Source organism: Talpa europaea (genome assembly GCF_964194135.1).
Source record: "Talpa europaea genome assembly, chromosome: 2".
Taxonomy (NCBI): Eukaryota; Metazoa; Chordata; class Mammalia; order Eulipotyphla; family Talpidae; genus Talpa; species Talpa europaea.
In genome coordinates this window covers 66181700-66199647 of record NC_140068.1, presented here as the reverse complement: position 1 = coordinate 66199647, position 17948 = coordinate 66181700, and the positions used below count along the sequence as shown (strand labels likewise).

The 17948-nt window shown below is 37.1% G+C and overlaps 1 protein-coding gene across 1 annotated transcript in view; it reads right to left on the bottom strand.

Moving 5' to 3' along the window:
• The window catches only part of IMPG1 (interphotoreceptor matrix proteoglycan 1), a gene marked incomplete at both ends in the record, with an annotated part of 111692 nt that extends 94167 nt beyond the window's left edge, over positions 1–17525 (bottom strand). Inside the window, 1 exon segment of the mRNA XM_084258648.1 lies at positions 17459–17525. Coding sequence (XP_084114774.1) covers positions 17459–17525 — 67 coding nt within the window.
• Between the last annotated feature and the right edge of the window lie 423 nt (positions 17526–17948).

The following is a 17948-nucleotide window of genomic DNA, read 5'->3' as shown; positions in this document are numbered from 1 at the left end:
GTATTCTGAATTTTTTTTTCAGATGTATTATCTCATATAATTCTTATAAAAGCTCTAGGATAGAGACAAAACAGACAACTCTCCCCTCAGTTTATAGTGCTTTGGGGTAACTGAGGCTTCAAGTTGTCAGAAATTTCTAACAGTTGTCAAATTCTTCCTTTCCCTCAGCATCTCTTTCCTTTTACCCATTCTGCCATTTACAAAGATAATTTTTTTAAAGATTTATTTATTTATGTGTACAACAACTGGGGTACAGGCCAGAGGTGCAGGAGAGTGAGAGTATTCACCAGAGACAGAGCAGGAAGCAGAACAGGCAGATAGACTGAAAACACTGCTGAGGGGAGCAGTTAGGGAGACAGGAGAGGTCGGCCGCACATTGTTGGTATATCCCTGGCTGGCCAGGAATTGAACCCAGGCTGCAGAGGCTGCAGACAGCGCCACAGCGCTAAGCTCAACATGCTGAGCCACTGGGGAGGCCTGAAATACACTTCTGAGGGGAGCAGCAGGCGAGACAGGAGAGGTTTGCTACGTCATGTGGGTCACCTCCCTGGCCAGGGATTGAATTCGAGCTGCAGTAGCTGCAGTTAGCTTCATAGTGCTGAGACTTAACCCCTTGTGCCACCAGGGAGTCTCCTACAAAGATAAATATTAATGAGCAATTGGGACCACTCATCCTGGCCGTTTGAGACCCTAAACATGTGGCTTACAAATATTTATATTCTGATTTTATTAAGAAGGTTCTCAAATGCATATCTTCTGAAAGGTGGTACAGACAAGGGAATGGAGCAGAAATTCAAGCAGGGTAAGTGCACAGCAACTTAAATCTTGCTGCAGAGCATAAAATTTCCTCCTTCATTACGGGGGGGTGTGGGAACTTATTTGCTGTCACTTGAGGAGTCTCAGAGCACTATGTTGGTCTTGGGCAGTGATAAATTCTTTGGAATCTCCAGAAAGAAAGAGAACTTAGAGATTAATTTGCTTACCCAGCCACACACCAGACTAATAAATCATAATCTCTGAGTGGAACACAGGCATCAGCAAATTTTGAAGGTCTCCAGGTGATTCTAATATCCCAAGACAGGTTAGGGAACCATTGTTTTATGGACCTGTAGGAAAACTTTCAAAATAACCCATCTTAAACTGGCTTAAGTGATAAAGAAGTTGTTTTCCCATATAATGGAGAGCGAAGGTAAGGACTGCCGGGTGAAAATGGAGCTCTGGCCGTGCCCTCTGCCATTCTCTCCTTTGCTCAGTCCCCTCATGTGGTGACTTTATCTGTAGACTGGCTTCCGTTGGGTTAACATTCTTGCCCCATTCATGTTGAAAAACAGCGTTTTTCTAAAGTATGGCTGTCTTATATTCTGTAACTGGACGATTCCAGTCATTTATTTGGGGAGGTGCCAGTGGTATTGACTTGAGCCGAGTGTTCTTGGGATGGGATCGGGATTACCCTGAGTGTTGCCTTCTAACTGTACAGATGGAGTCAGTTTCCTGAGTGAGGTTTGCTTCGTAGTGGAAAGTTTCCATCCAATATTGGGGCAAAGTGTAAGAGGGGGATAAGAGTTGAGAACTCAGCATTTGTGCCTACTGCAGTTAGTAAAATGGAAATTTTATTTTATTATTTTTTTAAAGATTTATTTATTTATGCATACAAGAGCAGGGGTGCAGGCCAGAGATGCAGGGTGTGTGAGAGGATTTACCAGAGACAGAGTAGGGAACAGAACAGGCAGACTAATCGAAACACACTGCTGAGGGGAGCAGTGGGCGATATAGGAGAAGTCTGCCTTGCTATGCAGATTACTCCCTGGCCAGCTGGGGATCGAACTCGTGCTCCAGAGGCTGCGGGTTGCTTCATAGTGTGGTGCCCAACCCCCTGCGCTACCAGGGAGGCCCCAGTAAAATGGAAATTTTAGCTTATGATTATTAATTTTTAATAACTGTTCACATACTGATAGATTATAGCGTTTCTATTAAATTACAGTAAAAACTTGTCATTATATTTCAATTGCCACTATGAATGAAAGAAAAAAGTACATGATTGGATAATTCTAGGTCTATGAATTATGGTAAACACAGACTGCACTTAGGAAACTGTGTTCCCCGTATACCCCACACTTCTTAATTCCCCTCAACGCTGCCTACATTGTTGGGGAGGCCTGCGATTATGCTGGTCCTGCTCTCCACTCTGCTGTTCCCACAGTCTTTGGTCCTTTGGGGTTGGTCCTATTCTTACTTTTTTGTTATGCTCTGGTAGAAATTTGAATAAGGATAATTTTTTCTCTGCCCTGGCACTGGGAATAATGCCCCTGCTCTGAAATTTTCCCCGCTTGGATCCTTTGGGATCGTAAAACCTTGCTCATATCTGGGTTGCTCACATAATCCTGCTTGAGCTGGGTGTATGGACTATAACCTGTTAGGGTGGAAATAGAAGAGTTGATGGACAATAGCATAGATTTGTCCATTTCCCCACATTAACACCAGCTCTTCCTATTTCCTTTCCCATACTAAAATCATGTCAGCAACTTCACATAACTGGTGACTAATAAGGAGAGTTAATTAGGCTAATGGAAGACTTGACTTGCTTGGGATATCCTGGTGTATTGCTGCTCTCCCTTTCATTCTCAAATGTGTCCCTTTTTGCAAAATAAACTATATGATCACCTGTTTTTAATATCTCCCTGCTAGAGAAGACCCAGGATAAATACTCTACAAATGTCAGACTTTATCCTCCATGAAGCACTGTGTTCCATATCTCTACACAGATCATTCTTTCCTTTGACCTGAAAATTACCTTTCAGTACTTTTCATACATGAGTCCTATTTCTGTCCAATGATATAGCGAAGACAAAGTTACAGATTCTTCCTTACATTTTCCCTATGTTAAGAACATCTCAACTTTAACTTAAATATTTTCCACCTTTCCTGGTATCCTTATCACATGAGTATGTGACACCTAGCTTGTGTTCCCCTAGATTACACAGCGTCAACCACAAGGATCATGCCCCCCACCCCTGTAATACTGTCCCTTGGGCAGGGATGAATCTTCTATCTGTGCCTCTGTCCAAGTCATCACAAAAGAAGGGGTGAGCAAGATCTCTGAGAACAAGGACTTACGGTTGCTTGGGTCCAAATTTTTGTAGGACAGGACACACTGACAAAATCTATATCTTCCTCCAGGATTTCAAATGAAATAGATCAAAAAAAAATTTGAAGACTTGGAACACGGAATGTTACAGATTTCAATAAGATAATAAAGAACTGATATTTATAGGTGCTAATGAAAGTACTCTTGGGTAAAGCAATTAGGTCACAGCAGACACTGTCCTTCAATGCCATGTAGATTGTCACATTGATATTCAACTGAACTTTGAAAAATTCTTTGGATACATTTTCATGAGTTTGAGATTTTTAGTTTATGTAAGTATTTGGAAAGAATAGGTAAAAGTTTAATGAGTATGAATTAATAGTTGAAAAATGATCTGCTATAAAAGGGAGCATATTAAATAGAAGATTAGAAATTTTTTGAGGCAGAAAATATTTCTCTTAGGTAATGACAAAACATGAGTAAAACCTGTACGATGATGAATTGGCTGCCATCAAAAACTGTCTCTGGATGAAGTTCCAAGTTACAAAGAGAAGGGCAAAGTGATTTTTAAAAACTATCTTTTTAAAAGCACAAGTACATTAGAAAAATTTAGAAATATTATGAATTTAGGTAAAAATAAATTCTATTCTATTTCGATTAAACACCAGGAAAACAACCTTTAAGCACATAGTTTTGGGAAACCATCATATCACCAAGAACAATAAAGATAAAAATAAGAATTAATACATTTGAATGTTCAGAACTTATAAATACAGAAAGGAACATCTAATATGTATGGTGTTCACATTCTACATTTTCCTTCTATATGCTCATTATTGTTTTAATAATTTTTTTAACATATGAATGCAGATCTAGTACTTTTTTTTTTTTTAAAGATTTATTTATTTATTTATAGAAGCACTGGGTACAGTCAGAAGCGCGGGAGGGTGAGAGAATTCACCAGAGTCAGAGCAGGGAGCAGAGTAGGCAGAAGGACCGAAGTACATTGCTGAGGGGAGCAGTGGGCAGCAGGAGAGGTCTGCGCGCCACGTGGGACCCTCCTTCGGTGGCTGGGGAGCAGTCGGGGATCGAACTGGCGCTGCATAGGCTGCTGGCAGCTTCGCAACCCAGCACTCAACCACTGCGCCACCGGGGAGGCCCAATATGTTCATTATTTTTGAAGGAAAAGTGTAGTAGCAACACAGGTCATGTGTCTGTTAGCAACACAAGTCATGTTAACTGTTCAACATCCTGTAATAGCAACAGTGGTACACAGAGCACTGGCTCTGTGACTTGCTAGTGCTTTAACTTGGATATACCTGACCTTTTTGTGCCTGTGTTTCCTTCATCTGTAAAGGGGAAGAATAATGTCTCCCTTATAGGGTTTCTATGATATTAAATGATAGCTCTTCTCTTCCTTTGTTGAGTTTCTCTTTTCCTTCAAGGGTCAGCTTTAAGTCTTTTCTTCTAAGTTTTCTTAAATCCCACATTCAGAATTCATTCAGTGCTACATCCTGTTACCTTGGTATGGTTCTTATCTCCACTGTGTTTACTGATTTGTTATATTCACTAAGTGTCGACTATAGTTCAGGCCCAGTAAGGTTTTATGGTGGTAAATTAGATGGACGAATGTAATGGAACTTTTGTGTTTGTGCTTGCTTTGCTCTGTCTTGCAAAATACTTGAAAATATGTGAGTGTCCCACTTTAGGTTGCAAATAACTTTGTGTTTGCTAAAAATCTAGACTTTAGACCCAGAAATGCCTCAATATGGTATGCTTGTCTTTTCCCCAAGTCACCTTGGTGCTTGCTTAAGTATAATGCTTTGTGCATGACAGTTATACAATACATATTCATTAAGTGAATTAATGAAAAATTCCTATCAAAATAGTAATGGGTCTTTTACAATATATGAGATAGATTTACTATAAAACCTTTAGACCATGAAAATTGTTTTATATGTCCTGTCCACCTACATTATTACAATCTCCCGTCTCAATTTCTTCTCCTCTCTATAGTGTCTAATATCAGAGGTTTTGGACATAATTACCTTATTAAAGATAATATACTAAGTGAAAAGATATAAAAAACACAACAAATCCTTTTTTAAATAAAGGTCAAAAGAACATAAAGGAGATAGTTTATACATAAAGTATATTTTATAAAGTCAGTATCCCCAGAATCTTCTGATTCATCCAAGAGAAATAGAAAAATAATAAATAAAAACCTTTAAAAACATGGGCATCATTGGGAAAGAATGTCAATATTGCTTGTCTGTTTAGGATGACAATTCCTGAACTACCTTGTTCCTCAATTATACACTTGATAGGTGAAGGCATAACCAGGGTTTAAACCCACCCCTTTGCTTATACTTCCCTGCACCCTGTAGCTGAACAGGACTGGAGAAAAACAACCACTAGGACTCAATTGAAATGTACAGTCTTCACAAAGGTGAAGAACATGGCCTAACCTCATTAAGTGTACTTATTAAAGACTTTAGAGTGAGTGACAACTCTGGAAAGATTACTATAGAATTAGAAGCAGATGGGGCTGATAGTTAAGCACCATTTTAGGACAAACATTTAAGTTAGTACAGCTACATAAACTTGAAAAAAGTTATAACATGTCCCTGGTCCATGGAGTTTCCCACTCTTCTTGAGAATTACATACAACCTCTCCCAGATTTCCTGAATTGCTTGCCAGTCCTCAGTGTCAGATGATGACCTTGCTTCTTCACATTTTATTGAGATCAAGAGGAGCCAGAAGAGAACTTTATAAATTTCCAGCATTGCATATGCTTGCTGGCTGCTTCTGTGCTCACAAGCTCTGCTTTCCCCCCGTGACTGTGATGAGCCGTCTGTGCTCTGACATAAGGCCAATTCCTTTAGTGAAGCATTGGATCCCACCCTTCTCCACCTCTCAAGGACATTCTTTCAGAAACTCTCATTTCACTTACCAGCATCATTATTTTCCTTTTTTTTTTAAAACTGAATTATTCTTTTTAGACTTCAAACAAGCTATTGTTTCCCCTTTCTATTGAAAACATTCTCTCTTGATGCCGCTTCCTCTCCAGCTACTGACCCATTTTCCTTTTTATGCTCATAGCAAAACTCTTCAAAAGATCTGTCCCTGTTTTCCTAAAACAAAGCAAAGTCCTACATGAGTTCAGTTTCCATTGATCCCACATGCAAAGCTACTGATATTTCTCTCTTTCTTCTCCTTTCCCCCATTCTTTTCTTTATTTCAATATTTGCATCATGCTCATAGAGCTTGGTATATTTGACAAACTAATGTGACACTTACCAGAAGGCTTTGCTATCTAATGGATAGTATACTGACAATTGAACACTGGAAAATATAACTCTGATTATTTTCTTGAGCTTGGAATTGTGCATGTTGAGTACTGACATTTGTTCATGGGGTGGTGAGGGTGTTGATTTTGCAGCAAAACACCCCACTTGAGGATTGGCTGAGATTTAGCATGATGGGAAGTATTCCTCCTGGGCAGGGAGGTTCTCATGAAAGACCTGGAAGATGGAAAATATTTAGGCCAGCAGAAAGGAGGATAACATATCCAGGGGCATGGCAACTTCTCAAAGGCTAATAAGAAAGTGGTGGACAAAAAAATCTTCAAGGTTTTTTGTTTTAATATATTTTTTCTCCCTTAGTCATTTATTGTGGTACTGACCCAGATCCCACAACCCAATTTAGTTATTGATAAGCCTGGAAATTTCCAAATATATAGACAAGAAAATTATGGAAACAAACTGTTTTAAGAAAGAATCAACTCTGGCTGAGGATGGGAACTCTGAAATACTGGGCTTTCGGCCCTTCATTAATTTTTCTGAAAAATTAGGTTTGGGTTACCTAGGTATACCTTCTAGATAATATGAAGGCTAGCTCTTCAGTTAAATGTATCTTTTCTACTTTAGGTTCTAGGCTGGTGGCAATGTGGCCTTGATGTTGCCTAGCATTCTGGAAATCACTATAGGCCACATAATTGCCCTGTCATATCACTGAAGAATTATTTTTTCCCCTTCCCATAACAAAGTTGACCTCCAGTCCTAAGCTACTCATAAAGTTTATGTTTCAGGACTCAGCTTTGCCCATGAATCAGTCTCTTTCTTGGTTATGTAATCAAGTGGATCCTTACCAACCTATTTGGACCACTCCTCATCAAACTCTCTTCTCTAAAGGACTATTTTCTAACCACCTAACCCTGCAGGCTTACAATGTGGGATTGCTGTACACACACAGTGGAAATAACACCAACAGAAAAAGGAAGCCAGGACCTTCACAGCAGCATTGCTGTGAAAGCTACAGCTGCTGGCAGAAGCACTTAGCAAATCCATTATGTTTTCCTAAGGGAAAAGCCTCAGTGTCTTAATGAATGAATCAACAAGAGTAGAAACAAAAGTTACTGGAATTCCTACACAACAAAAATCCGTTTTTTGTAGAACAGAACTCTATAGAGAGAAAGTAGATAACATTTCAGGACCAAATCATTGACTGGAAATGTAATTTTTTTTTTTTTAAATCTTGCATAGACTTTCCTGACCTTATTAAAACAGAAGGAGGGGCTATGGCCTGTATGTAGAGGCAGTTTGCTTATGATCTATTATTATATCTCTGATCACCCCTACATTCTTAGAAATTCTCCATTACATACCTGAAAATTTTTCTCCAAAGAGCAAGGGCAGCTAAATGTACATCATGCTTAACAGACCTGAATATGTTTAACAAAATATGCAGATAGAGTGAATACATTGTTCAGTGGTGTTCTAGAAAATGGTATGGATTTTAAGACAGTGTTTTCTTCATGATCGACTGGAGAATACAGGAGTTTCAACATACTGCTTTCCTACGTGTAATTCCCAAATAATCCCTACAATGCCAACCCAATCTGAGGCCTGAGAGTCAAAGTATGTTGGAATAAATGATAGAGAATCATAGAAATTGAGAAAATTTCCAATATTATTTAATCTCACAATATCATGCACTAATTATCAATAATACATGGGGCAGATGCCAATACCATTTCCCTTTCTGAGGTTATTGAAATTTGGATGCCATTTCAGCCTTCCTACCTCCCAAAATGGCAACACCACTTCTTCCTGAGGATAAAAATCAATGCTCCCTGGGCCTCCCTGGTGGCGCAGGTGGTTGAGCACCACACTGTGAAGCTGTCTGCAACCTCTGCAGCACGAGTTCGCTCCCGGCCCACTGGCGAGAATCCCACATGGCAGGGCAGACCTCTCCTGTCTACACCCCTGCTCCCCTCAGCAGTGTGTTTCATTTGTCTGCCTGTTCTGCTCCCTGCTCTGTCTCTGGTGAATCCTCTCACCCTCCCGTGCATCTGACCTGTACCCCGGTTCTTGTATAAATAAATCAATCTTTAAAAAAATCAATGCTGCCTTTTGTCAAAGAATTAGAGCAGTTGCAGGCTTAGTTAAAAGGAAAGGAATAGGACTTGGGAAAACCATTACAAGGCATAAATTCTATATAAATTATCTATTTATTGTGGCTCTCTTCCATTTATCTGCAACTAAAAAACAAAAACAAAACAGAATGTGAAAGGACCGAATCTATACCTGAGATGTTGAGAAGTTTTGCTAAGGTGAGAAACGGCACTTCTTGTTTTAAGAGTATGCAGATTGGTGAGTGGGCAGGAACAGAACTGAAATGGAAGGTTTTCTCTCTTTTAGTGCCTCACTTCTCATTTTCTTTACTCTGGTTTCCTGAAAATGCATTCCCTAAAGAAGACTAACAGGTAAGCTTTGGCCTCAGGTCTGCTATATGTGGCAATATACATGAATCTTAAAAAATACTCTTGAGCCAAAAGCAAGTCATAAAAGAACACATAGAGCCTGATGCCATTTATATAAAAATCACAAAGAAATAGAACTAATAAATACATTATTTAGAGAATCCACATATAAGTGGAGATACTAACAGCAAGCAATGATGTAATTAATACAAATTTCATTGTAAGAAATCTTGGCAGAGTATATGGGCAGCTTTACGATATTACTGATATTCTGTTAATTTAGGAAGTGAGCCTTTTGTTATTATTTTCTAACTGTGGCAGATATGTTGTGTACACTTTTGATGTATATTTTCCAAGTCAGGAGATCTGCAGAGAGCAATGAGTAGGGACTCAGGGTGACTCTACAAGTAATGCTGAAAAGGAAGGTGGAGACCAGATCCCAAGGACTCTCCAATGAAATTATTAGACTGTTTTCTGAAGGCATGGGGCTACTTTGAAAATTCTTTTCTAGGAACTCTCCTGCACTGTTGGTGGGAGTGCAAACTGGTCCAGCCACTATGGAGAGCTGTGTGGAGATTTCTGGACCTACTAAACATAGAGCTTCCATGTGATTCAGCAATTCCACTCCTAGGTATTTACCCTAAGGACACAGAAACATCAATTCCAAAGAGCACCTGCACCCCTATGTGTACAGCAACACTGTTTACAATAGCTAAGCTTTGGAAACAACACAAATGCCCAAAAATAGATGACTGGATCAAGAAGATGTGTTACATATACACCATGGAATATTACTCAGCATTCAAAAAAGATAAACACATGCAATTTGCAGCAACATGGATGGTGCTGGAAGGGATCATGCTCAGCGAAATAAGCCAGAAAGAAAAAGAAAAATACCGGATGGTCTCACTCATAGCAGGAATCTAGAAAACTTAAATAAGGGACCAGGAAAATGAATAACTATAAGAAAGTGAAAATCAAAATCAACAAAAAACTATGAACCAGAGACACTCTATGGGGGGTGGAGTCTGGGGAGGGGAGGGCTTGGGGTCAAAATAAGGGGGTTGCAATTGTATGGGGAATATAAAAATAAAATTTATTTAAAAAAAAAGAAAATTCTTTTCTCCTTTTTTGGTTTCAAACAGGGGTATGTACTGTAACAAAGCTAGTCAAAGATAGAAATTAGTGATATTCCTGAGATAGTATTGATAGGATTTTCCACTGATTGGCCAGTTAGGAAATGGAGACATCAAAGGTCAGAACTGAGAGGATACCATTGTAACTTCTCCCATGGCAGGGGGAGTGCAGAGGTCAAGCTGGCTTAAGAAAGTGTTTGTGTGTTAGAACTGATATTGCTGTGGCGTGCTGAAGCAGGCCTGCATCTGACTCCAGTTCCTGAAAGCCTACTGTGCACCTGCATGGAGAAGATGTCATGGTGGTGGTTGGAAGTTGGCTACTGAAGCAAGATTTACATTTCTGGCATTGGCATATATTACAAATAAGGGTTTTTGCCTAATTGGTTGCTAAATGTTAATCGGCAGACTACTTGATAGGATTTTGTCACAAATTGGATATAAAGAAGAAGAAGATGTCGTAGATGATTTCAAAACTCTTGAAGATGACAGCATGAAATGAGACTTAGAATGCAGGAGGCCTACTGCTTCATATCAAAACATGATGCTGATGGGATTATTAAGAACAAGATGGGTATGGTCCCTGCCCTCATGAAACATTTAACTAGTTTTGAATGTCAAATTTTTTTAAATTTTAATTTAATTTTAAATGTTAAATTGTTTTTAAATATGCTCTGTGCAGTTTTTTTCAAAATATGTATTCTTGTAACTGATCCATGCCCTAATATATTCGGTGGTTTTATGCAGAATAGTTAAGAAATGAAACAACATAATGAAGGGAATGATTATACAAATCACCTGAACAGCTTTAGCAATTTTTCCACCTTGGTTCCCATCCCAGGCAAATTAAATTAGAATTTTCTAAACTGGATCCCAGTACTGGCGTTTTTATCAATGTGAGAGAAATGTTGCATGAAATTCTTTAGGCAGGAATAGTAAACTGAATGAAAGAGGATATTAGCAGAGAAAGGTCTTGTGGAATTTGTTGTTAATGGGGTTAAAGTCATAGGTAGATAGAAACAATATTAGCAAGGAGATGAACTCTTTTCATTCCTTTTGAAACAAGAGAGAATGAAAATAGTTTGGAGAAAGATTCAGAGAATTTTGAAGTGGAAAAAGATGTCAAACGAAATCAAATGACTTCAATCTTCTCAGTCCATAAGGGGAGGTGGTAATAGAAATGGTAAAAGGCATCATAGCCATCTTAGGAGCTAGCATTTATTGAGTAATTTTTTAGTAGATACCTCCCTAACAGCTTAAAGCATTATTTCACTTATCTTCATTACAACCTTATGAGGCAGACACTGCTATCATTATTCTGATTTTATAAAAGAGAAGCCATAGATGGAGATACACATGAGATAGGGCAATTTTCCAAGAGCAGTCCTGCATCTATGTTCTGTTTTGAATTCAGTTCTATGCAAATCTTACATCCTTTGTTCTTGAATGTGCAGCTATGTGAGTGAGGGAGAATCAGCTGTAGACTCAAGGAAAGGGCACAGGAAAAATTGGACTGGGAGACTAAATCAGGGACTCACAGATGCATAGGACTGTGGAATAGCGTGGAGGGTCCAATTGAGGTTACAGTGCATGAATTTTATAGCATATGAATAAATGCATCCTATTTATTTGGGGTTCTCCAATAACACGTGGCAGTAAAAGTTAAGTTTACTCAGAGTGGGATTAACCAAGCAAATGGGGCGGAAGGTCAAGAAGTAAGGCTACTATTGTTAGCATGAAGACTGTTGAAAGGGTTGAAGAATGAAACTCAGGATTTAGGATTAATGTGTAGGACGCTGAGGCCTGGCTGGACAGAAGAACTGGAAAAACTGGGAGAGGCCGAGGGGCTAAGGCATTATGGTTCAGTGATAATACATTAAATAGTTTCTCATCAAATTAATAGTAAAAATCAGATTTAATAGAAAGATGAGAAATGACTAGGAAAGGATTTTAGAATTGTTTATCTCCAGTCTAAATTTAATTGCAAACCTGGAGGTGAAATTTCAGTGTTTTGACAGGGAGGTACTTCTGGTTTAGAAGAGGCTTTCCCACTGGGTCAAATCACATCCACTAGGCCAGGTCCTACCTTCAGATATGTAACACAATCTTAAGTTACTTATCATTAAATGTAGACTTCAATGGTGGGCATTTAATATGACACCATAGATTAATGACTCTGCTTGTTTGAGGAGCTCAAAATGTCATACTTCTATCTGCATGGGTAATAGAACTCCTAAAATTGGTGCTTCCATTTTTAGGGTAGGGCCAAAGGTTAAGACCAGTTATCCTGAGATAGTTACACAAACAGATTTAGAAATGGTTTCACTTACAGGAGGAATATAGGGGAACCAAATAAGACATCGGGGGAAAAATACAAAACACAATAAAACAAAAGAAAAACTAACAGACATTATAAACCAGATACATCCTGCATGGGAGGAGGAGGGAGCACAGGGGACTGTTGTGATGGTGAACAGGGGAATTGGTGAAGGAAACTTTATGGGGACTATACCTGAAGGGAGGGAAGCAAACATTGTTTAAAAATGAACAATGATATAAAATATATACAAATTAAAAAAAAAAGAAATGACCCAGAATCAGCAATCATCTGGTATTGTTAGCAAAAGAAAGCTGGCTTTTGAATGAACAGTAAGAATCATATTCATTTCACTTATATTGGACTGATTAACAGACTAAGTAGTTGTAAAATAGGGCTGATACAGCTCAAATACCAGTTTTGATTTTAACCTTTAAACTCAAATGATTTTAGGAACATAGCATTCTCAGTCGTAGATTCCTAACTAGAAATGAACACATTGTCTACTAACCAGTGAAATCTTAATTAAAATTTGCTTGAGCTTTTATAAAAAAATTGATATTAAGTTAAAGGATTCTTAATAAGATTGCTACTTAAAAGTGTTTTGATTGGGGCTTAACTGACTACAATCACTTATAGTACTGTGGATTTCATAGTTGGACTTAATTAAATGTAACTTTTGTTTGTTCATAAACACAGCAGGAGCTTTAAGGACAAATTAGCCCTGCCTATGCCTTTTTTCTGTATGAAATTAGCCCTATATATGCTATTTTAAAGTATTTTTGAAGTGGAAACCTGTCATCGATTTTGACTTTTTTCCACAAAGTTCTTTTTGTTTAGTTTCCTTTAACCTTTCTCCTGGGGGGAGCAATTATCAAAATAGATGCCAACTGTGATGGGTGAAGGGACTAACAATAGTTGAGTGCAGAAAACCATATTGGAATGAATTAAGATGATTTGACAAAGCCACACTGAAAGACACTGTTTCCTTAAGAATGACTGGGTATAAATAGGAAAATATTTATCTCCTGAATACAACCACATGTTGTAGGAACATTTATGGTTGAACCACATTCACTGTGGCCAGAAGAGAGATGCATGCTCTAGGTCAGACTTGACAGTGGCATTTCCATATAGAAATTCTCACTACCATTGCTATGCCAGTCAACCATGTCAACTCATTGTAAGGTAAACTTTGGCTTGCAGGTTGTCTTGGACCCAGAATAAATCATGTACCCTCTTATAGTAAAATGGTTGCCACTGACTTGAGAGGTTGAAAATCCAAATGATTCTGTCACTCTCAGAGAGTGAGCTCAGACCTGATAGTGCTGAAAACAGTCCACTCTGAAGGTTAAAACTCACATTGTGGTTATTCCTTCCCTTCAATAGATGCTTTGAGGCATCTGAAGGGTTGATATAAGCTGTTCCTTTTCCTTAAGTGAAGAAGTGTCTTTTCTACATGAAGCAAGCAGAGGTGAACTGGATGGAGACCTGTCATACTGATGCTTCATACTTCACTATATAGTGAGGACTTTTGTCACATACATATATTTAAAGCAAATATATAATATATATATGAAATTCAATTATAACATAACCTAGAGACTATTGTGAAAAGCAAACTTTGTTGCCCCAGATGGAGTATTTTTAAAAAATCATAAAATCCATGAACATGATTGACACCAAAGTTATACAAGATCTGAATTTCCAGAGAGGATTAGTATGCAAATACAGTCCATATTTAAGGTGGTTTCACAGTCATGATTGACAGAAGTGGCCAACAAAAAATTCGGTCCTATCAGTGCTGTCTAATAGCTCAACATAAAACAGTCCTTCAGTGGGATCAGCAATATCAGCATAGTTGCAGCAGGCAGCAACTCCTTTTTATTTTTAAAGCAAGTATATAATCCAATAAATGCTTTTATGTATGTTGCCACAATTATTTCAATTGGACAGAGATTGTCTTCAGTTTACACAGTTTCCATTTTAAGGACGTCTTCTTTAATTGAACAACAACAGATATTTGCCTTGAACCTTTTGAAATTCCCTGTTCTAAGACTATAGCACAGATGAACAAAGCATAAGAGCTGTAAAGTTAACAGGACTGCTACTGCATTGCTATCTCAGGTATACAAATGAAGTCACATTCTCTGCTAATGGAGCCACAATGAAGGGAAATATCTTCCTGGGTAATTTCATGAAATGAGAATATATCCCAGTAGTAAAGGATTAACAAAAGTGGAGTGTCTTCATATGCAAATTTCCTGACATTTCACAGCTCCTAAAATAATTACCTTTCCTTGGTGAACTAATAATAACTTAGTTAAACTTTTCATTTAGTATAACCAACTGTAATGCAAAAGGAACATACTCTGATAAATAGTTACATTTTAGGTTGGATTTTCTCTCGTCTCTTTCTCCCACACATAATGATGTCATAAAAAATTAGATGAAATTATTTATGAGAAATGGAATGGTTACAGCATAAAGTAGTGCTTTGCAAATGAAATCCATTGGCACCCCCATTATGAATACTGAAAAGAGGAGCCTTGGTATCTTGATGAAGTAATTGTTCTTTGAATCTCTTGAACTGTCTTTTATCACACTAGATTTTTTTTTAAATGAACATTTAAAAAACAAAGCTATTTCACTTTTATGTATCTATGCAAAAACTGCATTCAGACTCTGCAAAGATTACAGGAAATCTTTTGAAATATTAGCATGTCTATGAATTTTTTAAATGATCTATTTAGCATAAATTTTGGTAAATGGTAAGCATTCTGTGGAATCAAGTTGGGAAAAATGACTTAAAGGCATAGAAAACTTTGAGAAGTAATTTGACAATATGAATCAAATACCATAAAACTGTATTACTTCATTCCAGTTATTATTTATTATTTTAAATTTTATATATTTTTACATCATTTTTAATTTTTGCCCAATGTATGCATTTTCATCTTGTTTATAGTCCCCATATAATTCCCCCCCCCTTATTTTGATCCTACTCCCTCCTCCCTACCCTGTAGTGGTCTCTGGTTTATAGTTGCTTATTGATATTGATTTTTACTTTATTATGATTAGTCTTTTTCCTGGTCCCTGCACCCCTATGTTTATAGTAACACTATATACAATAGCTAAGCTATGGAAACTACTCAAATGCCCAAAAATAGATGACTGGATCAAGAAGATGTGGTACATATACACAATGGAATATTACTCAGCAATCAAAAAAGATAAACTCATGCAATTTGCAACAACATGGATGGAGCTGGAAGGGATGATGCTCAGTGAAATAAGTCAGAAAGAAAAAGAAAAATACCAGATGGTCTCACTCATAGCAGGAATTTAGAAAACCTAAATATTATTATTTAAAAAAATATTTATGCATATATGAACTGGGGTGTAAGTCAGAGGCGTGGGGCGGTGAGAGGATTCACCAGATAGAGTGAGGAGTAGAACAGGAAGATCGACTGAATTACACTGCTGAGGGGAACAGCGGGTAAGGCAGGAGAGGTCTGCTGCGCCATGTGCGTTTCTCCCTATCTGGCCAGGGATCGAATTCTTGCTGCAGTGGTTGGAGATAGCTTGATAGTGCTGTCTTTAAGCCCTGGGCCATCAGGGAGGCCCTGTCCCAATTATTTTACTTCAGTGATGGAAGTACAATGATAATTTTTTCATATCTTTTTGATTTTTTAAATAGTCTCTAACTTATATATAAGAAACCTTAAACACCCGGTTGTTACATTAACAACTTAGTTGTATTGGATTGAATTCTTTCTTTTCTTTCCTAAAACTATTTTCTATATAAATATATTCATGATGGCTAATTATTCACAAATGGAAAACCAGTATGGCTAAAGTACATAAACTCTAATTAATGTAGACCTCATAAATCAAAGGTTAACAGAAATTCATAGATCTCAGATTCTTATAGAATAAAAAGTTCCAGACAATAAACATGTTTTTTGTTTTGTCATGCATTTGGCATATTATCTCATAGAAATGGGCATATAACAAATTGCAGCTATTTGGTGAGCTTATTTCATTTAAATTTGTATATATAATTATGCTGATATATATGAGAATAGACGAGCAAAACTAGCTAGCATAATTAATTGAAAAAAACCCCATTTGATTTGCTCAGTCAAATTTGTAAAACAAATACCAGTTTGCTTCAGAATACTTTGACAGTCCATCATTTGTTATTAAAGTGTTTTTTATAAATGTAAACATTTACATATAAATGACAATTGAAAGGAAAGGCATATTTTTGCTTCATTCCCTAACATTTATAGGTAGCAACACATGGATTTTTATATCATCTTTTCTAGAAATTTCTTTTTTCCAAATGCAACCACTAAAGTTACGTATAAGATAACTGCTAGAATCACTTATTTTAATGACTTACTAATGCAATAGCTATTTGCTTTAATTTTCTATAAACATTTTCAAACCAATGTGTCCATTAAAATATTTACTTATCTAAAGTATCCTATCTTTAAGGAATAACTGAACATTATTTCAAAAGTCCTAAAATGATTGCGCATAAAAATAAAAAAAAAGTGAAGCTGTCTTCAATAGGTATTTCCATAATACATTACTCTTTTGCCTGTTTTGTGGCTTGCTTTAAATACAGATTCAGTTGAAAATTTGCCACAAGAAGATGTATTACCTAGATTTTTATGCAACAACTTAAAAAACAACCAAGTTTCTGAGTTGGTTGTGATGAACTCTGAAGCACATTTGCTATTTTCGAAGGTAAGAAGTACATTTTTTGTCTTATGAATGAGAAAATACTAATTTCATGTTGTAGATTTTGTCAATTTAAGGGACAAATGGAATTAAATAGTCCTGCTAATGTTATTGATATTAATGATACAAATTTGTATTTAATGTCTTATAAGAGCAAATAGGATACATTCATCTCTCCTATTTTGTTAACATAAATTGCACTTAAGATTATGTATTAAATATTCAATCAAATGAAATCATTTCTGACAATCATTTAATCAACTAACAAATCAATATTTAATCAGGGACCTATTAGAGAATAGCCCTCTGAGAACTAGTGACCATAATGATTTTGAATGTTCACCTTGGTAAATAGATTTTATATGTAAGAAATAAAAAAAAAAAAGGCAAATATTTAATAACTTACCTTTGGTTCCTTGAACTTGGAGAAAAATCCAGAAAACAAAAATAGCCTTTCTAGTTTCCAAATTCATTCTGGCTTTTATGCATTAGTAATTCTGGTAATAATCACAGAACAGTCCCAAATCTCATTAAAAAAGTGAAGTAACAGAAATATGAAAAATAATTAAATATGGATGCCAGCTGGATGAGGATAACCTTCTTGGTTTACCTTTCTAGGGTGCTAATTTATGAAGAACATGTAGCAGTGTCTGTTTCTGGAATAATCTTCTTATCTTCCCCTCAGGTGTAATCTCTGCTTAAGGGCCAGCTGGAGGAACCTTTATCTCATTAACCTTCTGCAGGAGCATCTGTCAGCCCAGCTCCAGGACCCTGAATACCATTATAAACAAATGGCCTCAGACAGCAGTGATGCCTTTTTTCTTAGTTATTCACCTGTTACAGTGACACAGAGAGCCAGGGGAAGTTCTGCCAAATGCAGAAGAAGGCTGACAGTT